At 45.1% G+C, this 25,284-nt stretch overlaps 1 protein-coding gene across 1 annotated transcript in view; it reads right to left on the bottom strand.

The window, feature by feature from the left end:
• Positions 1-24,919, bottom strand: part of POLR1F (RNA polymerase I subunit F) — a 39,381-nt gene extending 14,462 nt beyond the window's left edge. The window contains exons 1-2 of the mRNA XM_078663674.1: positions 24,596-24,919; positions 14,252-14,393 (exon numbers count right to left, since the gene is read on the bottom strand). Coding sequence (XP_078519800.1) covers positions 14,252-14,393; positions 24,596-24,861 — 408 coding nt within the window. The 5' untranslated portion in view covers positions 24,862-24,919. The remainder of the gene's footprint in view (positions 1-14,251; positions 14,394-24,595) is intronic.
• Positions 24,920-25,284: the final 365 nt, after the last annotated feature.

Genomic DNA, 25,284 nt, shown 5'->3' with positions numbered 1-25,284 from the left:
AGCTTGTCGAGTAGGCTGGGGACATATGACGTTAAGAGGGCAATCTTTTTCCAATTCCAGCCCCTGAAACTGGGACTCGAAGTACCCAACCCAATCCTCAGAGGACACATGGCTACCAGGGACTTGAGGATGGAGGGTGTTTCCCCACTTAACTATGTGCCAGAACTGTGTCTGATTTTTCATCTTGCTAGCTTCTAAGAGCTCCAGCCAATGTTGCTCGTCCCAATCTTTTTTAGCATGGTTTTGGACGTAACAATAATTTAACCTGGCCTTCCTAATGTCAGACATATTTTTCGACCTTATCGCGGATGCCAGTAGGCCATAGGATTCTCGGCATGATTTGTTATACCATGATTTGCAAGGTGCTTGGGAAGAGGGCTTTAGGGGTTTGCTACGTTTAGAAAAATGGGATTTAATCCTCAAAAATAGTGATTCGTGTAGGGTGGTTGTTTTTCCGTCTATATCTTCCTGAGTTGGGAGCGATCGCAAAACATCCAAAGACCGTGATACCTCCAAGCTGATCTTTTCCAGAACCACAGGGTCTTCTATGATCCTAGCCCAACGTACCCTGCACAGGTCATTAGTAAGCAGGGCATCCGGCGTGACTATCTCAGTTTGAGAAGTACTTTTAGGGCCTCCATTTAATTGGAGGCTCAATATAAGCGGGTTGTGATCGCTCTGGGCGATCAAGAATCATATCATCATCAAGAATGGACCAATACTCGATCTTGATGAGGATATAATCTATTCGACTTGTATATATACCATTGTCGAAAGTTGGCCTACCCATTTTATCAGAGGCTGAGCTCCCGTTTGCTGCCCTGAAGCCACGTTCCAGGCAAAAGCCCATCCACTGCAGGGCCGCTTCTGTCCACTTCTTGATTGGCTTTAGATCAAGAGGAGGAATATTCCATTGAACATCCTCCTCAGCCAAGAGATTTTCCCCATCATGATTTAAAGGTGCAAACGAACAATTAAAATCCCCGGCTATTATCGTGTAGCAATCAGACCGTACAGTGTCAAAAAAGGTGTCCAAGGCCAGGAAGGTTGTAGAACCACGCCCTCCAGACTGGCCTCTAATGTACACATTTACAATAAGGATGTCTTGCTGGCAGGGCCGTTGCAAGTTTATAACAAGGATGTCCGGGCTATCTGCAGTGCTTTCAAAGGATCTATAGTTAATTGACTGTCTAACCCAAATTGTTAGGCCCCCAGATGGTCTACCTTTTTCCCCCTCTTACAGCCGTTTTGTAAAAGTTTAAATACCCTGGGCGGTGGATAGGATCCACGGCCCACGTCTCCTGGAAAATCAAGATATCACGTTCCCCCAACAGTTCAGACCACTCAGCTATGGATGTTTTACTTTTTTTTTCTTTCTTTTTCAAAAACCTTTATTGCGTCATTCAATTACACTGCGGAATGCCTACAACCCAACGGGCTGGCCGCTATAGCATGGTGTTAATCACAATACAGCACCATAAAGTCTCTGGTAGATTATTCAATAATATAAACTGCATTACAGTTGCTGCAATAAAGAGGTGTGGCACAAGCATCAGTTTCCGGAAATTAATGGTTTTTGATTTTCCAGTTTTTATGAACAATAACAAATCAAAGTAACTGTTAGGAACAATAATAGAGCAACACTAATCGTTTGTAAATATCTCACCCAGGTGTCTCATGTCAGACTCTCCCCCAGTCTCGTTACAGCCCCTGAGGGTCACGTTTGTGTTCAAGTATCTATCCCTCTAAACTGGCGCTCCATGTACTCCCCTCCCGTCAATCCTGCGTGTTAATGTAATAAAAGGCCACTCTCTTAATCCCTGGTCTCCCCCCCCCCCTCACAGAACGCTCACTCCGCTAAACCTCTCCCTCTTCCCCATCTGATTCATCCTGGTCTTCCTCCGGCAAGGGGTCGCAAATCTCCCCTCTATATATGTTCCATTTGGTCCAGATTTTATTCTACTTCCCCGGGCAGGCACGGCTAGAGTACACCGCCCTTTCCGTCATCATTACTTTATCCATATTTAAACAACATTGTGACTTGTTCGGCACTTCTGCCACTCCCCAGCGTTGTGCAACATCTCGTTTTGCCACCATCAATCCTACTGTAACCCAGAGTTGCCCGTGTCTAGAGAGATCCGTAGGTTCCCATACATTTAGTAGGCACCTCTTCGGTTCAGGCATTAGTGTTATTTCTAGTGTTTGTGAGATTGTTCGCAATATCTGTCTCCAATATTCCTGAATTCGGGGGCAGTCCCATATGGTGTGAAAGAACGTACCCTCCTCCCCGCACCCACAAAGGCAGTAAGGGTGTTCTATCCTGTGAATACGGTGTAGCATTGTCCTTGTATAGTATACCCTGTGCAGTATTTTCAGTTGCACTAGACGTAGTCTTGCAAAGATGCCCACTTCCTTAGGTGATGCCAGTGCCCCATTCCATTCATGTTCGTCCATCTCACTAGTGTCCCCCTCCCATTTCGCCTTTAAGGACAGTGTTAGGTCTGGTAAGTTGTTGAGTAATTTGCGGTAGGTAAGAGATGTTGCGCGTTCAACCATAAATTCAGTGAGGAGGCGATCTTCCAGCGGGGAAGACTCGGGCAGGTCTGTGTCTATGGGCAGAGCCGCTAGCAATGCATGTCGTATCTGGATGTACCTGTAGAGTTCCCTCTCGCTGAGTTCATACAATTCTCTCAGTCTATTGAAGGGCATCACCCCCCCCCCCCCTGTCCCAAAGATCGCCCACCGTGGATATCCCTATGTTTTACTTTTTAATCCTGCGATGTTCCAGGAGGCCAGTTTTAACTTAAGTGATTAATTTGCTTGGCTAGGCTGGTTGGGGACCTTGACCAGTTGAAAGTTCTTAATAGTCACCCCACCCGGACTAGTCCACCCAATCTCGGGGGACTCGAAATCCATCCTATTTGGTTCACAACCAGTCATCGGGCGACCCCCGGCAGGTTCCACAGCACGAAGTTCCCCAGGATGGTTATGGAACTGGCTAGGCAGAGGGGAATGATCCGATGTATCAAGCCCAGGGGAAACACCTATGCCAACAGTGGCCATAGGGGAAACTCTATTAAGGGTCTCCAATCCTAATCCAGCTCCGTCCTCCCTGCTGATACTACCTCTGGTTGTTACCCTTACCAAGCTTGCATTTTTTGCATTTTCATTTACCAGGTGCCGACCCAAGATGAAACAGTTGGAATCATGCCCCAGTCAGCCCACCCCCTCCAATCCGGAGAATATCTCATAACGGTTAGACAGGCGGGGGGACGGGGGCGGGCGGAACTCTTGCCAACATTCAGAGTTTTGTCTGCTGAACTGCTTCTCTCGCCAGTTCAGTGCGGTAGTTATCAAACTGGGAGAAGGACGTGCATAAAAATAGTTCAAATCAAGAGTTTGAATACCACCCTCCCCTCTGGTCCCCGTCCCATGGCATATAAACCTTACCACCCTAGGGTCCCTGAAATTCACAATTTTGCAGTCTCCCTCGAGGTCCTTCGTTCTACGACCCAACCAGCTCACCCTTCTTACATGTAGGATCTCTGCATTAGTAAAAGATGGAAGCGATCTATTTCTATTTAACCAATAGATAACCTTATTTTGCAGCTCTCTATGGGATTCCAATTTGTCATCACAGATCTCGGGAACACCTGTCAATATTACCGTGTAGGGAACAGACTCTGTGGGTAGATCAATACAGGGGAGCTGCTTTTTTCCACCCTCTTTACCGAATACATCTTTCCCTTTATTAGGTGTCTCCCCAGCCTGTTCAGAAATTACTAGCTGTTTGCCAGCGACCCTACCGGTTACTTCTACACCCTCTCTATTATGTTGGGTTATCTTTCTTGATTCTGTGCAGCTCTCAGTACCGGGAGGGTTTTGTTGTTTATTCGAGCTGCTTACAGCGATAATAAGACTCTTTGGACCCGGGGCCTCCATTGGATAAGCTTGGCGGCCGAAACCCTGTATGCTCTCTACAGCTTTTTCCAATATCCTTGAGTTTGCTGTTACAACTCTTTCTAACTTACCCACGTTCTCATTTATTAGTTTTATTCTTTCTAGTAGGGGTAGCATCAAAGATTTTACTAACTGCTCCAATTGTTCCAAAAGACCCTCAGGGGTATGTTTAGCCAATGATAAGCGTGGTGGTTTCTGGGTATTCCCAATATTTTGGTCAGTGGTGGAGATGTTATTATGCTCAGCGGAAGGTGGGGGGTGGATTGGCCTGGTGATTTTGGTAGCTTTTGCAAATCTTCCCTTTTGGGAATCTCCCCCACGTTTTCTTTTGCCACTTGTCTGTTGGGCTTTGGTGCCCTTCTTGGGTATAAGCTCAGTGGGTACATGAATGGTAGTAAGGGGAGTAGTATTAGACGGATTCAATTCTACAAGCCTACTTCCTGAAGATAATACACTATCATCAGTTGTGTTCACCGAGGAACAGACAACAGACCCTTCAGACCCAGCCGGTTCTAAGCTATTTCTCGAACTGGGATCACCAATGGCTGGGTGGGAAAAGGGCTGTTCTGGTGTTACGGCAGTCCTGATGGTGCCCAATGATGATCGATTAGTAAACACCGGTTCTAGAGATAGTCTTTTTTCGGTTAATGACGAACGGCCTCAGACGGTCCCGCCCTTGTCCCGGGCTTCTACCGGCACGTGCCCGTGCGCATTCCGCGCAGTGTAAGCCCAGGTTAATTATATACAATCAGGTAGAGGGCGGGAAGAGGCACACCGCTGCATGGAGTTACGGGGCTGCTGGTCCGCGCAGTCCCGTCCCGTCAGACCTCTCACCACACCCGAGTTCTGGGTACAGGGGCAGCTTCAGCCAGGAGTTAGAAAAGAAGGTAATATCCAGGAATCGCCAAAGTTTGTGACAGCTACTGCGAGCAGTAACCGCGAAGTGGGCGCCCCGCGAGTAGTAAAGTAGTGTTAGGAGCAATCAGGCAGGGGGCGGGAAGAGGCACACAGCTGCACGGAGTTACGGGGCTGCTGGTCCTCGCAGTCCCGTCCCGTCAGACCTCTCACCACACCCGAGTTCTGGGTCCAGGGGCAGCTTCAGCCAGGAGTTAGAAAAGAAGGTAATATCCAGGAATCGCCAAAGTTTGTGACAGCTACTGCAAGCGGCACCCGCGAAGCGGGCGCCGCGAGTAGTAAAGTAGTGTTCAGAGCAATCAGGCAGGGGGCGGGAAGAGGCATACAGCGGCACGGAGTTACGGGGCTGCTGGTCTTAGCAGTCCCGTCCCGTCAGACCTCTCACCACACCAGAGTTCTGGGTCCAGGGGCAGCTTCAGCCAGGAGTTAGAAAAGAAGGTAATATCCAGGAATCGCCAAAGTTTGTGACAGCTACTGCGAGCAGTACCCGCGAAGTGGGCGCCCCGCGAGTAGTAAAGTAGTGTTAGGAGCAATCAGGCAGGGGGCGGGAAGAGGCACACAGCTGCACGGAGTTACGGGGCTGCTGGTCCTCACAGTCCCGTCCCGTCAGACCTCTCACCACACCAGAGTTCTGGGTCCAGGGGCAGCTTCAGCCAGGAGTTAGAAAAGAAGGTAATATCCAGGAATCGCCAAAGTTTGTGACAGCTACTGCAAGCGGCACTCGCGAAGCGAGCGCCGCGAGTAGTAAAGTGGTGTTCGGAGCAATCAGGCAGGGGGCGGGAAGAGGCACACAGCTGCACGGAGTTACAGGGCTGCTGGTCCTCGCAGTCCCGTCCCGTCAGACCTGTCACCACACCAGAGTTCTCGGTCCAGGGGCAGCTTCAGCCAGGAGTTAGAAAAGAAGGTAATATCCAGGAATCGCCAAAGTTTGTGACAGCTACTGTTTAACCTATTTGCCCCATGTAAGTTTCACCAGAACCTCCACAGGTTTGCTGTTCCTTACTTATAGTGCCCAGTTCCACGTTTAATTTAGGCTCCATTCACCTTCTTACCGGGGTCATTGGTGAGTGCCATAAACAAAATCCAGCGTTCTCCCAATACACAGATTTGCGACTTTGATACCAGCCAGTTCTTTAACACGATTGTACCTCGACCCCTGTTTTTGAAAGAATCCACTGTGGAACCCCAGGAATCGACAGAGCTCGTGGACAGGGAGGCACAAAGTCAGCCACTAGACCCCCGCAGCCCCGGAAGCCGAACCTAGCAGCGGTGCGCCTGCCACGCGCAGTCCTTGCTGCCACTTCCGCCCAGCAGCTCCTCTATGGCGTCTCCTCCCCTCCTGTCGCCACCGTCACTCTCTGAATCTCCACAACAAATACAGAGAGAAATACCTCCGGAAAAATAAAGAAAACATCCGGGGGAAAAAGGAAGCAAAAAAAACGCTAAAGACTGTCCTGACGCCGCTTTTTAATTCCGCTTTGTTTTCACATCCATTTATCATACATTTGCGAGTATTCTGCTGTGGTAGAGCGAGAGCCCGCAGACGCTTCTAGCTAGTGGCCCGCTATTTCCCCCCGAAAAACATCCAGGTCTTAAGGCCACTTCTCAAGTTCTTGAGGCCACTCCTATTCAAGCAGTCTGTAAAACGTTAGAAACAAAAATTAATGATATAACGGAAAGAGTAGGGGTTATGGAAACAGCCCTGGGAGATCTCACGAATGAAGTAGATAAAAAACGCATCAGCAATTTTGAGATTAAAGGATAGCGACAAAGTTCTGAGAAAGAAACTAGAAAGGTTAGAAAACAACGCAAGAAGAAATAACATCAGGTTCTTGAATATACCAGAAGAGATGGAGGGAGGCGATATAAGGTCCTTCATTATTTATCTTCTTAGAGAGCTGCATTCTGACAGACAGATCCTAGAGGATGACATACATAGAGTACATCGCAACCAATATTCCAAAAGACCTGGGGGGAAAAACGAAATCAGAGAAGGATACTAGTTAATTTTTAAACTTCTGCATTAAAGGAAAAGATCCTTACTGGGGGTCTAAATGTAGGAGTGTATAACAAAGGGGACTGGTCATTTTGTGTCAGATCAGACATTTCGCGTATCACACAGACAAACAGTGGGAGTTAGGGAAATCCATACAAGAACAAAGTAGTTTGGGTGCTACAGCAAACCTACAATTTCCCACTTCTCTAAAGGTGATGTTGAACAACAAAATTTTCAATTTCGAGGTTCCCGCAGAGGTTAATGCTCTGATTGCCCAGATAAAAAGCACATCCAAATGAGAAATGCTAAAGCTCTGCCAGGTTAGAGACAGAGCCCACATTTAGAGGTACTCTAGGTATACCTGTAGCATCAAGGGAGGGTTCCCCAGGGGGTAGGGTCACAAATGAAATTCAAAATGTAAAGATTTTTTGTTATTACACGGGTGGGAAGAAAGAAAAAAATGGTCCTCATTTATAAACAGTCAAATTTATAATTTATAATTCAAATCGGTCTGGATAAGACTGATTTTCTCTTTAAATGTAAGCAGCATACTTAAAATGTACTCTTTTAATACTTTTGTCTACTAGGATAGATGCATGTAGAATAGAAAAAGCAAAAAGTATGAAAATTATGTCATGAATGTAAACGGTCTTAGGGTTTCCTCTAGAAGAAAACTCCTAGAATACTTAAGACTCTCCGATAGCAATGTGTTCTTCATTCACAAATTGCATCTAGAACACTATTTGTACAATGCAAACGTGTACAATAAAAGGGGTTGCTATTTTGTTTAAAAAACAGACCAAGGTATGCTTGGGGATTGCACGGTCAACCCCATAGGTAGGTGGGCAATCGCCAGGGCCAAAACCAATGTTTCTTGGCTGACATTTGTATGGTATTATGGACCAAACTTAGATGACCCGGCTTCAATATATACTGTACTCCTTCAGTTAACAAATCTAAATGATTATGTTTGGGAGTGATTTTAATCTGGTTTTGGATCCCAGCCAAGACTCAACCTCAAGTAGAGCAGTGGTAAAAACGCAAAATAAGAGTTGCCTTGAGGCAGTTGATGTCAGATATAGGGCGTTTTAGATATTTGGAGAGAGAGAGGAGTTACAAGACAAGGACAACTGGAGAGAACTTTACCTTCCATAATAAGAAGTGCGGTCACCGTTCCAGAATTGATTTTTCTGGTCGATGTTGCTACATGTAAAAATACCATTAAGGTTAGACATGTCCCGGAACATCTGTCTGACCACTCGGCGGTGGTCCTAGAAATTGCTACGGCCAAGGATCCGCCCTCTCGTAGGTGGACTATAATTCGTACAATACTTTTAGAAACTACAGTAATTGGGGGAAAAAAATAGCAACCAAATCATTTTTGGAGTTTAACCTCAACTCAGCTTCACTTGATGTGGTATGGGACTCGTAGAAGGCATTTCTGAGAGGTATTTAACAACTCTTTCCATAGCCCAAACAAAGAGTGAGGGAGGAAATTTGAAAGATAGAAGCACATGTACATACCTATCAAAAGGAATTAGAAAAAGCTTTGGGGAATCCAAATACTATATGAAATTTAACGGCTGCGAAACACAAGCTTGCAGACTATCTAGAAGTAATAATTAAAGGAAAATGGAAGCCAGCAGGCTCTCTCATCCCGGATATGTGGAGGTGTGCGGCAGACTCCTTGCGTGGAAAACCAAAGCTGATCAGTCTAGAAATTGGACAAAGGATCTCCGATGCTCAAACGTCGGGAATATAATTGCGGATGAGTCTGGGATCGAGGAGGCCTTTGTCCAATTTTTTCAAAATCTTTATGCAGAAGAGACCGTTTTAGATGAAGACTGTATGGATGACTTTCTCTCCGAGTTATATCTCCATCTTCTTCAAAGCTATGAAAAAAGATACCTTTTTAGTCAACTAAACCGTCTCACAACTCTGGAGGAGGTCGTTCAAACTATCAGCACTTTAAAAGAGGGGAAACCTGCCGGCCCGGACTCTATACCAAATTAGATTTCTGTTATTCTAAAGCAGGGGTACTCATAGTACGGCCCGCGGGCCGCTGGCGGCCCAGCAAGCCTTCCCTGGCGGCCCGCGGACCTTGCTGACATCGTACCCGAGTTTTTTTTTTTAAAGGGTGTCTGCAACCAGAGCTCGACTCAGAGACTCTGCTGCTCTGTGGGGGCCGGGCGATTATCGACTGCCATAGTCAGAGTGGGGCTGCAGGGGTGCCGAGAAGTGAACAAAGCCTCATTAACATGCCAATGGTCTTTTAAAGACCTGTGATGTGCTCGGGTGGCGCTGTGTTAGTGCGCGCCTGGAAGCTGTCACATTTCCATTTTCCATTGTCTTCATTAATAACAAATAATCACAAAGGTACATATGTCAGGAGTCGGGCTGTATGCAGCGTAGGTACACTACATCTCCCAGAAAGAGTAGGGAAAAAAGGGGCGTTGTGCACTCTCCCATACGATTATGCGCAGGTCAGGTGAGAGGGCGGATTTAAACCAGCAGCTGTAGTCACTCGGTGCTTGCCTTTCAGCGTTTCTCGTGTTCTGCTCAGCCGTCCTTTTTGTGGTATCCTGTGATATCCTGCTTCTGCTTTCGTGGATCTTGGATGTTGGAATTTAGCTTATTTTGTGAACTTCATCATTAAACCCCTTTGCTCGTGCCTGCTTCTTTGGATATTTTGTTTCGGCGATCAATCCAGTATTACCCTTGGAAGTGCCTTCCCCATTCCTCCTGCCTCAATCCCCTTTCCCTCCCAGCGTGTGTATGGAACACAAGAAGATTTCCGTTATCGTATCTGTTCGGCATTTGTCAGTTTCAGGACACTTTTGGGAAGTGCGTGTCAGTGGTTTTTTTTTTTGCTCGAGTACCTCCATTGGGAGCGATTATGCATCCCCGTTAATCAGTGCAAACCGTCAACGATTAGCGGGGGGCCTTCCTGAATTACTCTCTGATTTGCGGACTAGTCCAGGCCAGATTTTAGTTTAGCATTCTTGAGGCTTTTTTCAACTATTTTCAACACGCAAGTTTGCGCATATACTCGGACATTCGAGTTTCTTATTTTTTGTTTACGCATTCTTCTTCCTTCATAATCCTGTCACAGGAGCGCTCACACACCTTCCTTTTCCCTGAACAACTTGTGTACGTACTGCACTTTATTACCAGCGTTATTTATTTGGTTTCCACGATATTCAGAAGGAAGACTTATGCAACTTTTATTTTCAAGAAACCATCCTACACATTCCTGCCTGGGGCTTGCTACAAGTAAGCCTGGAAAGGTGCACAATTGCTAAATTAGCTGTATATGTTCATTAAAATATTAGTACCATGGATTTAGATATATTTTGTTGTTTCCTTTTATATTTTAGCTTGCACTGTCCTGGGAAGCGGCCTCCTCCTTGCTGACTGCCATTGGGACTTCTTTGATGGTTTTTCTTGGTCCCATCATCTTTCAGGGATACAGCTCCTTATAGTTTTTTTCAAAAACTTCACACTGGGAGACTGTGTGTCTGGGAAAGGGGGGGGGGACACATTCTCTTTGCTCCTGGGGAACGGTTAATGGTATTGCCCAAGCGAAGGCTAACAGCATAATTATATATATGTATCTTTTTACCATCTATTCAGGTAAATAAAATATACACACGAAGCTCCGCTGCAGCCATTCTTCAAAAAAATCAGCAAATAAAATAAATGCCAAAGGGGTGGAAATTGTTGGAGCTCGGGAGGGGGGTGTGTGGGCGGCGGAGGCAGGGTGAGGTGACAGAGGGAGGTAGAGGGAGGGAGACCTCAGAGTGAGGGAGAGGGAAGGAGACAGAGGGAATACAGGAGAGGGAAGGAGAGAGAGGGAGATCTCAGAGTGAGGGAGACAGAGGGAATCCTCAGAGTGAGGGAGAGGGAAGGAGAGAGAGGGAGACAGGGAAGGAGAGAGAGGGAGACAGAGGGAACAAGGGAGAGGGAAGGAGAGGGAGGGAGACAGAGTGAGGGAAAGGGAAATAGAGTGAGGCAAAGGGAAATAGAGTGAGGGAAAGGGAAATAGAGCGAGGGAGAGGGAAATAGAGAGAGGGAGACAGAGAGAGAGAGAGGGTGTGACAGTCAGAGTGAGACAGAGGAAGAGAGGGAGTGAGACAGTCAGAGTGAGGGAGTGAGAGAGTCAGAGTGAGTGAGACAGAGGGAGCCAGAGAGACAGAGGGAAAGAGAGGGAGGGGGAAAGAGAGGTAGGGAGACATAGAGAGAGAGAGGTGTGTATGCCGGGTCTGGTGGCTCAGTGGACGAAGGTGTCCGCTGCAGAGACCTGTGATCAACCTCATGGTCACAGTTTTTTTTGTTGCTCTAGCCCCGCCCCATTCCCCACTGGCACCGCCCCCACCGGTGCGGCCCTCAGACACAAACTACACTGTAAATTTGGCCCCCGAGAGAAAGTTTGTGAGTACCCATGTTCTAAAGGAAGAGCTTGCCCCTTTTATTTTCAATTGTTTCATTCGGTTTTTATAGAGGGTGAAGCTCTCCCCGTGTCATGGGAAGAAGGTACCATAACTATTTTACTAAAACCAAATAAGAACCAGAGATCCTGTGAATCTTACAAGCTTATTTCCCTTTTAAATAGCGATCATAAATTATACACCAAGATTATAACTAAACGCCTGGATAAGGTAATAGGACCATTAATACATCCAGACCAGAAAGGTTTTATGAAAGGGAGGAAGCTCTGAATTAACGCATGACCTTATCGGGGCAATAGACATGGCCCAAACGTATAAGATCCCACTAGCAGTAATGACCTCCGATGCTGCTAAAGCATTCAATCGAGTCAGCTGGCCTTTCTTATTTAAAATGATTCAGCACCTTAACTTAAGTGAAAACTTCTTAACAGCAATTACAGCCATATATAAAAATCCATCTGCTAAAATACTCATCAATGGCAATCTCACAAGATCAATAAAAATAGGTAGGGGGCCTTACAGGGCTGTCCCCTCTCTCCTCTTCTTTACAATATATATATTGAACCCCTTGCATGTAAATTAAGAGCCTGTCAGAACATCATTCCTTTCAAATGCAATAGATGGGAAAAGAAAATCAGACTATATACTGACTATCTTATAATCCTCACTGGCGACCTAGAGCAATCACTCCCTGTGATATGGGATGAATTAGAGAGCTATGGGAGGGCGTCTGGATATTTGATTAACCAACAAAAAACAAAATTGATGAAATGGAATACCCATTTTAGGAGTGATCTTACAAAGAAGGAAATCATCTCTGCGTTCAAATAGTTCATAACATTTACAAGATAGCTCAGATCAACTTCGAAAAAAAAAGTTACAAAGATGGTTAAATCACAGCTGCAATCATGGGGTGCTTGTTCACTCTTTTTTTGGGTATATCGAACCTCCTAAAAATGTAAATTCTCCCCAAATATACCTTTTGGTTTAATACTATCCCGTTAGATTTCCCAAAGACCTTGTGCAAGGGGCCTTTTCCAGTTTTATCTGGGGGAACAAAAGTCCAAGAATAGCCCTAAAGAAATTTTGAAGGATAAAAACCCATGGAGGTATTGCTACTCCTGACCTATATTTGTATTATTGTGCCTTCCATTTAAAGAGCTTTCGACAATTGATGATGGAAAGTTCAACTTTCTCTCTGCTATACAAAGCCCTTACAATTATCTTCTCTCACCGGGCAGGGTTTTTCCTCTTAAATTTGGCCATCCAAATGTTTTAAGAAGGTGAAACTGAAGATCCTAGTGGCAGCAAGTAAGCTCCGGTCTCAGGTAAGACGACTCCTAAAAACTCTGTACTAAAATGACACAGCACCGATATGGGACTCTCCAGGCACTCCGGCCTGTTTGAAGGATGCCCTCACTGTCCCCCTTCAATCTTGTGGAATTTGTACATGGGGGCAACTCATTGTGGACACCGAATTAAGGTCATGGCCACAGTTCTCTGCGATCTGTGAGAATTCGGTTTTGAAATTTAAAGTATTACCAATTGTCAAGCTTGGTAAAATCCTTAGGAAACGAGTTAGAAGTGAAAGCTGACTTGGCGTCAACTATTTGTACACGTCAAACGACACTGAAAAAAAGTGGCAGAGTGGTATTGGCTGTTAGTTCAAAGCGGAGAAGGTACGCACGCCTCATTTACAGAGATATGAAAGTAGGATCTGCCGAATGAAGATCTTGAAAAATTAGGGCAAGTATCTATGCCTCTTTTACGGTCTTGAATGAATTCTGCACCTTTGAAAAAGAACCATCTCTTCACAGTACATAAAGCATACTGGACACCACAGAACCTATCCAGAAAGGGGAGTCAGGAGATCAAGAAATGCCCGAAATGTGGAGAAGACGGTGCAAACGAGGTACATATATATTCCTTCTGGTAGAAAGTTGCATACTCTTACTGCCTCATCGGTAATTCTCTGCAAAGGAGCACGGTCATTCTGTGCGCTGGAAGTAAAATTGTAGTCCTATTTTTAATAAATGTCCCGTTTTTTGGCTTTCAAATTCTGGTCACCTTAAGCATATGTATTTGCATTAATTGCAGCTATACAGCTTTTGTGAATTTCCAAGAATTTACAGAAGTAGGACAAGAAATAGTACTCCTAGAAAATATTTGTGAACTGTACTTTAGCATGAGCAAATATGAAAGCGTTGATGTGTTCATGCAAAAATCTGAGTGTTTGCAAGTTCACTTTTCTTCCAACCCCTTTTTTCCCAACTTTAGAAGAGGATTTACATCTAACATGGTCAGGAGAAAATTTCCAACATTTCTCAGTCTGGGAAAAGATTAGAGAAGAGTTGTTGAAAACCCTTAAAACATGCAAGTTCGTAGGTTTGCACAGATTCAAAAGGGCATTCTTACCCTGTAGATCGGCAGAAAGGTGGCAACATAGGGGGACTTCAAGTAATCAAATACTTCTATGGTATGAACCCTGGTATAATCAGAGAGGCTATAGCAGAACTCTTATATAATGAGATTGCTGCCATAATTTGTCGCCTCACTACATGGCACCAAAGGGACAAGTAGATTTAGGAAGCAACCTGCCCCATGGACTAGTAGATATTTTATCAAATTCCACCCCCTGCGAAGATGAAGAAAGATAAACCTACGGTAAGATAAATCATAAGGATGAATCAGTATTAGATTCAAGAGACAATTAGCTAATAGATGGTCTAACACCCTATTCTTTGAAATGCCAATTTCCATATCAGAAATGGAGGGATTAAAGGATTATCTTAAATTTGGTTTCAATGTAATTTCAGAAAACTATATAGCTATCTAGCTTTAACCAGGTGTCTAACAATGAAACTGCACAAAACCATAACAAAACAAAGAAATAAAAGACAAAAAAAACTTTCGGGAAAAAGCACCAACGTACCACCAGTTTTTCCCCTGCCTTGGGACGGAAGATAACAAATTCAGCTTCAATGGTAAGATGAATAGATCCTTGGTCATCATAAATATCCCCCAACTCGCCCACAATTTTGATGTCGTCATAGGCAACTGGAACTCCATTAAGGCTACATATAGGAAGTTAAAAAAAAAAAAAAAAAGTTTAACAGTACAGTTTTGTACTTATGTTATTAAAACAGTGCTTTAGAAAATGTGTAAAAAAATCGTACACAAAACAATGACTTTCTTCCTTTTTTTACTACAAAATTAGCAGTCAGTCAAATAAACGTTAAATACTCTGATGGCAGGATGTAAAATGTTATACATTGTTTTACAAATCTACTTGTTCAGGAAAAAAATCCACTTGGCACTTTTAGTGCCATGCAAGGAGGTGGCACATTAGGACAACATTCTCATTATCAATACACAACCAACTCTTGAATTTAGAAGTGCAGAGGAAATGAGAGAAGAAATTGAGCTGCAACGTTTGCAGTCTCCCAATTTTATCAATACCACATCAGGCAAATACATCCAGTATTAGGTTCAATGGAATAACTCTGCAACCTTGGTCTGGGGCAGGTTTCGAAAAATCATTAAAATGTAACTATACCTGTAGGTCTAGTAACTTGAATACACTAGTCGGCCTAACTGTAATGTACTTAACCAGTAAACTGGTCTCATCCAGATTGTGTTTGCTTTCTTCGCCTTAAGTTGGCATGGTATGCCCAGACGTGAGAACTTTGCTCACTGTGCCACTGGATTCAAGCTAGTCTAGCTGATATGGGGCATTACCCCGAAACCGGTCCCAGGTTGCCTGTTTACAGTCCAGGAAAGAGCTGGCTTGGCAGTTCGGGCTGGACTGTTCCCATAGGGACAGGGTCAAGACTTATTTGCATATGCCTGGGTCTGAACTGGGGTAGCGAATTGAGCTAAAGAACAATGATAGATTCAACCTAGATCTGGGGGTGGGTGTCTGAAAGGTCTCACACACCATCTGCTTGTGTTTGCTCATCCCGATTGTCACACAGTTCACTTTACAAAACCCTCTAACTTCAGTTACAGAAAGAAAAGTAAATGTAGAAAGACAAACTGACTTTTGACCTCGGTCTCTGAAAGCGGAGAAATGTGACAAGATAACATGTTTTAAAAGGCATCTTTATTGCTCATACACTTTGTGAGCAAGCAGAACACCTGTTGACAGCTTACCAAACGGGCGAGTAGGCCCTAAAAATAGCTGGTTCTGATCAAATCCGGCTCCCTGTTGCAAGTGGATTTTTCGATCCCTGTGGGATACCACCTCTTTTTTTAAGACACACTTGTGTCCATAATGCCAGACTACAGGACCCTGCACTATTGATAAAAATATACACGATGACCTCACACCCCCACCTGGGTGTCAGGTTACATCATCAGTCATCCTGCGTGCGCCAAAGAAACTTCTAATGGCGGGCAGGCTCTTGGATACCTTGAGGGTACTTGCAGGGAAGAAGAGGTGAAGGATCCGGTTAGAAATATTACATTTTATAGCTATTGCAACAGAAAATTTCAATTCTATTAAGTAGGCGAGGATTATGCTCAATCTTTCTTCACTTTATTCAATACAGCAGCCACTTATTAAACAAACCACCTTTCCCAGAAAAACATGAAGGAAAGAGAACATCAAAACCAATCAGTAAACAGTACATGCAATATATAGTTCTGCTTCAATGATTATGCTCCCTTTTTCTTTATGCGAGAGGCTGCCTTCCCTGGTGAATATTCCATCCAACATTGGCTCACTCCTGTTTGGAGGATCACTCCCTAAAGCATAGGACCAAACGTGTAAAATGTTCTCACCTTTCTCATAAAAGAAAAAAACAAGCATTTACAATGCAATGGTTTCGCCTTTGGAAAAGTTAGAGCTATTGGCATTGTAAATGCAAAAATTTGTATTCATGTGTTGGTTTTGAAAACAGATAAATAAATGGCATTGTCATTTACATTGCCATTAGCTTAATCTCTCGCAAATGTGAGACCTATTGTACCCTACGGACGAGCTCAGCAGACAGCAATTAATACCACACACACACACACACACACACACCCAGAGCCAGCAACACACACCCAGAGCCAGCCACACACACACACACCCAGAGCCACACACACACCCAGAGCCACACACACACACACACACACCCAGAGACACACACACACACACACCCAGAGCCACACACACACCCAGAGCCACATACACCCAGAGCCACACACACCCAGAGCCACACCCACCCAGAGCCACACCCACCCAGAGCCACACCCACCCAGAGCCACACACACACCCACCCAGAGCCACACACACACCCACCCAGAGCCACACACACCCACCCAGAGCCACACACACCCACCCAGAGCCACACACACCCACCCAGAGCCACACACACACACCCAGAGCCACACACACACACACCCAGAGCCACACACACACACCCAGAGCCACACACACACACACCCAGAGCCACACACACACACCCAGAGCCACACACACACACACCCAGAGCCACACACACACACACCCAGAGCCACACACACACACCCAGAGCCACACACACACACACCCAGAGCCACACACACACACACCCAGAGCCACACACACACACACCCAGAGCCACACACACACACACCCAGAGCCACACACACACACACCCAGAGCCACACACACACACACCCAGAGCCACACACACACACACCCAGAGCCACACACACACACACCCAGAGCCACACACACACACACCCAGAGCCACACACACACACACCCAGAGCCACACACACACACACCCAGAGCCACACACACACACACCCAGAGCCACACACACACACCCAGAGCCACACACACACCCAGAGCCACACACACACTCAGCAGAGCAAGCACAGCGAGGGGGCAGGGAAGCAAGCACAGCGAGGGGGCAGGGAACTAAAAGTAAAATACTAAAAATAAAATATTCCATGTCGCAATTAAAGTTACCATCACCCAGTCACTGGTTAATGACTGTAAAAACATCATCATCACCTATATACCGAAGGGAGGAGTAAAGAACCTCAGGATTCCACAAACAATTTTGCTGCACCTCTTCAGTGGGTGATTAGGAATGCAGAAATGGGAGAGACACCTTCAAGCATTGGTACCAAAAATCTTGCTAAATTAGAGGCTTTGTACTATCTCAAATCATAAAGACCTGCATGCTCGGGGCTAAAGTTACTTGTTCATTAAGACATTCCTTATCTTTTCTGAAACCATACTTTACAAACCTTTTGTGGTAGTGCATTTCTGACATGGGTTGCCCATTAAGGAAGTACAAGGCTTTTAAGAGGATGTCTTGCCCAGCTGTGCAAGTCACAGATGTCTTCGGAGACACTAAGCTGGTCAAAGATGTAACTGGTGGCAGGCAAGTTTCTTACAGTGAAGTGGATCCACTTGAATAAGCACTGGGCTTCACAAGTAAACCAGTACAACAACCATAGGATGGGGTGAGCAGATCAATGCATGCACAACTTCACCCGGGATTCAACCTGTTGTATGCTTCAAGAGTGGCTGTGTCCACCTATGTGCTGGGCTTTTACGTCATTGATATCAGCCAACATCAAAGTGGGCACTAAATTGCAGATGTGCATATTAGAGATGCAATTTTTCAGGAAAAGTAGACACCTCCATGCAGTCTGCTATCCATTAGAAATCCTGCAGTTTGGTGTTTGGAACTAAAGTTGAAGAAATCTAATTGGCAGCCATCATTAGTAGCCACTGCCGGACTGCAATTTAAGATTATGGTTGTAATTTTTTGTTATTTATTGGTTATGTTTATCAACAACGTCCTGGTGTATTGCAATAAGGCCACATATGCGGATCTGCACCAGAGCCCCAAGACATTTGCTTTCTTCCTAGAAACAATTAGCATCCCCAAAGGCACTCTATACGATGCCAGCATGAATCAGATAGAATTAAAAAACTGGACCCTGTTACATAAACTGAGCTGCGAGGAGCAATGTATTAAGTTCATAAGACACAGGGGTGTGCCCTATGCATTCGCTGCAATCACTTTATAAACATAGACCGCAACTTTATATATCCCAGGCACCAGCTCTGTGACAGTAGCTCAGTGCATCTGTATGCCGTAACACAACTGCACCCAGTGCAATGCTCTATTGCTACATGGAGATCACGTTCTCTTTGTATAGCCTTTGAATAGGGTTTTTACAAATACCAGGTGTCACCTGTGAGACAGCTTCAAGGCGCGTTCATATGCAGTAACACGACAAAGCACCAGTGCCGCACTGACTTTGCACAGGATCATAACTTGGAACCGATGAGGCAGTAATCATTATCTAAAATTAGATCTGTTCTTAATCATTTTAAAAATAAACTTGTACGCCCTGAACCTTTCGGGGTGTCTCAGAAGGACAGTCTGGACTCAGGCAAGAGCCAGTGGACGCGTTTCACATGTGCCCATCCACCAGCCTCATCATCTCATTGGTTGAGAATGTGCTGCACGTGCCACTTCCGGTGCAAAATGGGGACAAGGGGTTGGCCATGGTAGCACACGTTGCAGCCAAGCAAAGACGCAGCGAGCGGAAAAGCCTGTCCCAAATCGACGGTGAGTCAGTGTTTAATTCGTATTTACTGCACCCCGGGTGCAGCTGTGCCACACCCCATCCTCTGGTGGTACACTACCCTCTCCCTGGGTGCGACCGCAACAAGACGGCACAGGCTAACAGTGGGCGCGGTGCAGCTTTTTGGGAAATTGGACACGGGAGTGAGCAAAGCGCTGCGAAGAAAGCAAAGCTTCTGTGTGTGATTTACCACGGCTCTCTGAATTCATACCATTGCTAATGCTGTGGAGTCTAGAAGCAATTAGGGCTGTTTTTGAACCAAGATTTGAAGCAGGACCACAATTTTGAGGTTCAAATGTGAAACTCGGAAACATAATAAAGAGCAAGAACTAACTAGGCCGGCCAGTAGTTCGGCTTTTTGCGACAGTGTTCACGCCCACAGAGGCACAAAACACAATGAAGGGCGGGCTCATGTGCACACAAGCGAATCGCCTATATGCCTACAGCCGTTTAATCGACCTTCAGCAGACGTACACGCATGCACCCATGTACACAGACCAAGAAACATGCAGAACTTCATGCACATGGCCCCACAGTGGTACATAACCATAGGAGAGTAGATAATAAAACATATCAAAACACCACACACCAGCCGGAGGCCCAGGTTGATGTTTATAATACCGGAGCACAGGAAAATGTGCACTCATTGGAGCCCAGGAGTACGCGCAGCGGGGGGGAATTCGTTGATAAACATGCGTGGTGCACAAGGCAATTTACTCACAGAGAGAGAGCATAGGGAGATGTGTACCGGGAGGGTACTGGAAGACGAGACACGTGGAAGCACAGTGTAATGTACCTAGACTTTTTCTTATCTCCCCATCCCCCCTTGTTCCACTGCCCACGTTCACTACTGCCACTGACTGCACTGAGAATACCAAGCCAGGCTGTGAACAATCAAAACAACGGAGCCAGTTTCCAACAAAGTAGTGGTCCGTACCGCCTAGAAAATGTTTCCATTTGCCCTTTCCATATTTTAAAAGTTAGGTAATTCCTCAACATCAACTGGCGCATGCCTGGCTACCGCTCTGCAGAGGCCAGGGATAGGATGAGCACGTAGTAAGAGCACATTTAGGACAGTGACTGGCCCTGTCAGAATCTCGCGCTGCCTCCAGCCTCCCCCCAGAGCGCGCAGTGCTGCTGTCATGAACACTAATCCACTCCTGAGTACAAACCCACACTTAAAGAAACTCACTCACCGTATGCGCTCGCATGAAAAACATAACCTCTGAAACAAAATGCCTGGGAGAAGACACGGTTACGAGAAAGGCAACATATGCCACACACCATGAAGTTAAAGGGCGAAATGTAACAGAGAACGCATCACTGACTGCAATTACCCAAATAATTCTCGCATACATTGTCAACAAAGAAATATTGTCTCTGCCTGTAGAGTTAAGCAATTTAAAGACAGGGTCAGTTTTAAAATACAGCCGATGCTAACTACCCGCCGCATATAAACCCCTGACTCACACACAGGCACACTCACATTTGTTCTCTTTCTCGTTACTCCTCATCTCGCGTCTCACGCTGCCATAAGAGACAGACAATTAGTGTTGTGTAAATAGCGCCAGTCTTGCACTGTTTACACAAAACTAACGGGCTGTCGAAAAGCAGCGGTGTGTGTGTTTGTCAGGGGGAGGATTGTGAAAGGAATCCTAGTCCCCATGCTGGCGAGCCCCACCGCCACACACTGGTACAAATTAACCACTGAATCTACCTGAGGGGAGCACTTGATGATGCGCCTCTGAGGAACACTGAGTGGCGTGCCTCATGGCAGCGCCTGGTGCTGTACATCAAGGCACTGGATGATGTTGTTCAGGGCCATGGGTTGTAGATATTAGCGGCTCTGTGATTTGCAGTGAGGGACAGGGTGAAGTCAGAAGTGCAATATAGCACACACTTCGATGTGCTGTAGTCAGGCACACAGGGTGCTATAGAGGGCTCAAATTCACCGCATTCTGTACTACAGGCACACGGACAGCGGGAGGGGGGCAGGCAGGCACACGGACAGCGGGAGGGGGGCGGGCAGGCACACGGACAGCGGGAGGCACACGGACAGCGGGAGGGGGGCGGGCAGGCACACGGACAGCGGGAGGGGGGCGGGAACGGGCACACGGACAGCGGGTGGGGGCAGGAACGGGAAGACGGACAGCAGGAGGGGGGTGCGGGAACGAACGGGCACACGGAAAACACTCACCTAGACCTGGACTTCCTCCGGCGGCGGTCGGCCGCGGAATGACGAAAAGAAACCTCGACGAACAAAAAAAAACCCGCCCACCGCCGCACTGACGTCCTAAAAGGGGCCGGATGGGAAAAATTCTCAGAAACGCCCACGAGTCGCCTCGCAGAATGACGGACGCCTCTGTTTCCCAATGGCTAGCGTCCATTTATGGAGCTAGCCAATGGGAAACAGAGGCGGGACGAACATCCATACTGGTAAACAAAAGTTTTGCAGCTTTTCGCCAGGCGAAACCTAAAAACACAGAAAAGGTGCCTGAAGCATCACTAGCAAACAACACCTTCAATATCTCAGATACAAAATAACATCACTATACATCATAACAATAACTGTTGAGCATTGTCCTTACACGAAATCCAAACGTATCCTTAGGAGAAAATTCTTGTACCTCACATCCCTGTAAAAAACACCAGGAAGGGATCGGCATCCTTGCTTATGTTGACACACAAAAAAAATTCCTGAATATGCTACTGGCACAACTCTGATTCTTTCCTTTTTTTCATTTTTCGGAATTTTATCACAAATGCCTGTGATTATTTGTAAGGGCAACTGATACAATCCCAGCAAAAGAATCATCCTTCTAATTTCAAGCGGTACATTTCAAGTTAAATAGGGCTGCTGCTTATTCTCTTAAGTGCTCTGGCACACCATCCGAATGCATGGCTTGGACTACCTTTTAGCAATCTCTCTAGCTACGCTAATATTGGCCCTTTATGAGCATCTTAAGAGGAAACTTTGAAATAAAGGAATCAATTTTGGGACTAGGCCCAAACACTTCATTAGCTCACTCAAAGAACCTAAAAGAAGCGGATCATTTATTCAACTTAAAGAAGATTTCTACTCTAAGGGCTGGCCTACGTGTGTTCTCGTCCCCTCCAAACAGTAAGCAGCCCACCTCAATACCGCTGCAGAGGAGGAAATATACGAGAAAACTAGACCAAATTCCAAATGCATAACGTGAGGAGCAGCAAAATAATTGAAACTACAAACTTGGCACAAAATGCGACCTTCAACTCTTTCAAAGAAATGCCAATAACCCAAATCCAGCATCGCAATAGCACCAGACCAAGAGGTGAGGGGGTGTTTTGATACTGAAAATGGACAACACTTATCCAAAATTACGTCTCCTACAAACTACACAGAATCTATGCAATGCGCTGGCTTGAGAGAGCCCTGCTCACACACAGCTTCATATGTTTCACGCCTCACCCATTTTTGGAAAAACCCTTTCCGAGGTAAAGATACAAATCCACTATTTTAAGTTTTTCAGTGCCCAACAGCCACTGAAGATTCCTTTTTACACTTAACCCTTTCTTGCCGAAGATTAAATCCTTGCTTTTGGCAATCTTCCGAAAATGGGCTTCTGCATACTTAGACAGATTTCAAATGACGTTGCAAGCCAACGAGCGTTAAATCAAAGATAGCCACATCATCAGCATGAGATATCATCCACCCAAACCCGTTACAGAAATCGGGATAGCCTGCGCCTTCATCCTTGAATCACTGTACTCTGCGATCCAGCACCAGTACTTTCTGGTATCACTGGCCCTTGCAGACTCAAACTAATCCATTTAGAACCATAATCCCTTCTACTTTCACAGAGCTTACAGCGCTTCTTAAACATTTAAGACAATCAATTTCCCGTTGGCGACCCACAGAAAACAGCAAATGTTGTTTTCGTATTAATCGATTTCCTGATATAATATTGTCAGTGAGGCTTTACCTTTTTAGGCAATCAACTACCAGTAAAACCAGAACCTAGGTTGCGACTCTCTTCCATATGGGACTCAAAAAGAAAGATAGGATCACCAAACCTGTGTACCTGCTGGTCCACGCAAGCATTCTTAATTTTAAGGCTGACTGCGGCTGCATTTTTTGGAGTCCAAAATGAGCAACTATTAAATTTCTTTCTAAAGGGATGTGGAATTCCTATAGCCCAACACCCAGGACATATTGTTTGGGGTCAAGGGCAGCAACAGGTTTTAATGTGTATTTTGTCCTTGGGACAAGTAGGCCCAACAACCTGCAGCACTAACCCTTTGGCTGCCAGTTTGCAGTTTCACATTAAGGATCAGGGAAGGGCACTGTCTGCAGTTACGTTAATATTTGTGTGCATATGTTAATGCTGTTCAACCTTGTGTTTATGGTTCATTAATTGAAAGCCTTTATTATTAAGGTGAGCGCTGTAAGTAAATGTTCTGACTGCACTACTGACAGTGGTTCCATTACATAAATGTGTACACATGGTTTCAAAGTTTAGCAATATGATGCTATGGATTATGCCTCCAGAATGTTTCTAATTAAATGCAAATATTTGCAGAAGCTTGAAAGCAAGATTAATGATTATTTGCTTTCAACATAAAATGTTCCAAAAAATGAAAGTAGGAGTTTGTTTTTGCTAAACTACTGTAAAATTTCAGGTACTGTTTCTTTGCAGCGTCATTTAGTAAAATGTGTTGATGCATCCTAGCATTTCCCAAAAATATTCTTATTGAGAAATAAGTGTAACCAGTTTTGATAAGATTATGGGAAACATACAAATAAACAAGCATTGGCAAAGCCAGATGATCTGAAATGGGGTGGTCAGCTTTTTAGTTTTGGCAATGAGCAACTTCTTTTGCCATTAGTTACTGGCACGGAACAAAACTAAGAGAAGAGATTAGAGAACTTTAATAAACACAAAGGGTCATGGTTAACGCCAGACCAAATTTGGGGCCCAATTATTAAAGAAAGTCTCAAAAGTGCACCCTTGTTATATGTCCTTGCATTAAGTGGAGCTATAGGACTTTCGTGATATGAGCCCTGGCATAATCAGAGAGGCTATACAAGAGCTCTGATATGAGATTGCTGCCATAATTTGTCGCCACACTGCATGGCACCAAAGAGACAAGTGGATTTTATTACAGGACAAGTAGATTTCTGAAGCAACCTGCCACATGGACAAGCAGATATTTTAATAAATTCCACACCCCTGAAGGGAACATTCACATGCCCTTGGGCTACATCGGCTCCCTAGCGAACGCATAAGTGCACTCTATAAAGTTTGAATACTTCCGCTTATGCTGCTAGCCGCACTTTAAAGTAGTCTTTTATGTGGGGTGGTGCCCTATCTTTTATGTCTGCACAATTGTTCGATGAACCTTCCAACTTGGTTTGCTTTGGACATTAATATATTCCAGCCGGCTGGTCACAGGGACACTGATACTTTTCTTTTATTCTAATTTGTTAATTTAAAAACTACTTTTTAAATCTGAATGTTTGTATATATTTATTGCAAGAGTTAACTAGCTGGGGCAAATAAAGTTTACTGACTCATTTAAAAGAAGTAATGTTTCAACAAGTACAAAAAAATAGCCGTGACTTATCTATCATTAAGGGCACTAATGTCGGCTACATATCATACCACCGGATGACCCTCATGTGCCCAGTACTGGAATCTGTCACTCACTTTACCTTTCGCTGTATCGAAGCAATTCGGTATTGAGCTGGTTTCGGATGCCAGTTTTCTTCATTTGGAGATATTTAGGTGGGAGCGCCATGTGTCTACGGTGGGTGTCAAGCACCAGGCAGGAGTAACGACTACTAAGCAGGGCGCATGCTTCAGGGAAGGAGGGCAGCACTGTCCCTGAAAGACCGCCTGATTCCCCGGACTTTTCTGGCACATGCTGAGATTCGGATGCAAGCAACACGCTATTGCGTGTGCTCCCTTGGTCAACCATGCTACATCGGGCACTTCCACTCCATGGTCTGTCGGGCGCTTACATTGTACGTCATCACGCTCAGACCTCCGTATGCGTGTGATAAGATGGAAATGGAAAACAATGCAACGAATCAGCGGCCATGTTTGTGATTAATAACTCTATTGAAAATTAACGGTGGAGAAACCAAATGCAACTTTTTTTCAAATCAGGAAAATTTTTCTAGAAACGATGAGTATTTTATGTAAACTACTGAAGGCGTAGAAAAATACGTTCTCTCAAAATGATAAATACGTTTCACCATTGTCCATTTTAAGTTTTTAATTTTTCCTGTTTTCGAAAAAAAAAAACTCAAGACGTTCACAGTTGCCGACTTACTTGGCAATTGGGCTGGAAATCCAAAAAAGCAGTCAGTATTGTTTTTCGGGTGCCACGTTAAGGCGG

Source organism: Lissotriton helveticus, chromosome 10 (assembly GCF_964261635.1).
Source record: "Lissotriton helveticus chromosome 10, aLisHel1.1, whole genome shotgun sequence".
NCBI lineage: Eukaryota > Metazoa > Chordata > Amphibia > Caudata > Salamandridae > Lissotriton > Lissotriton helveticus.
The sequence above is the reverse complement of the archived record's forward strand: the minus strand, read 5'-3'. Positions and strand labels throughout refer to the sequence as shown.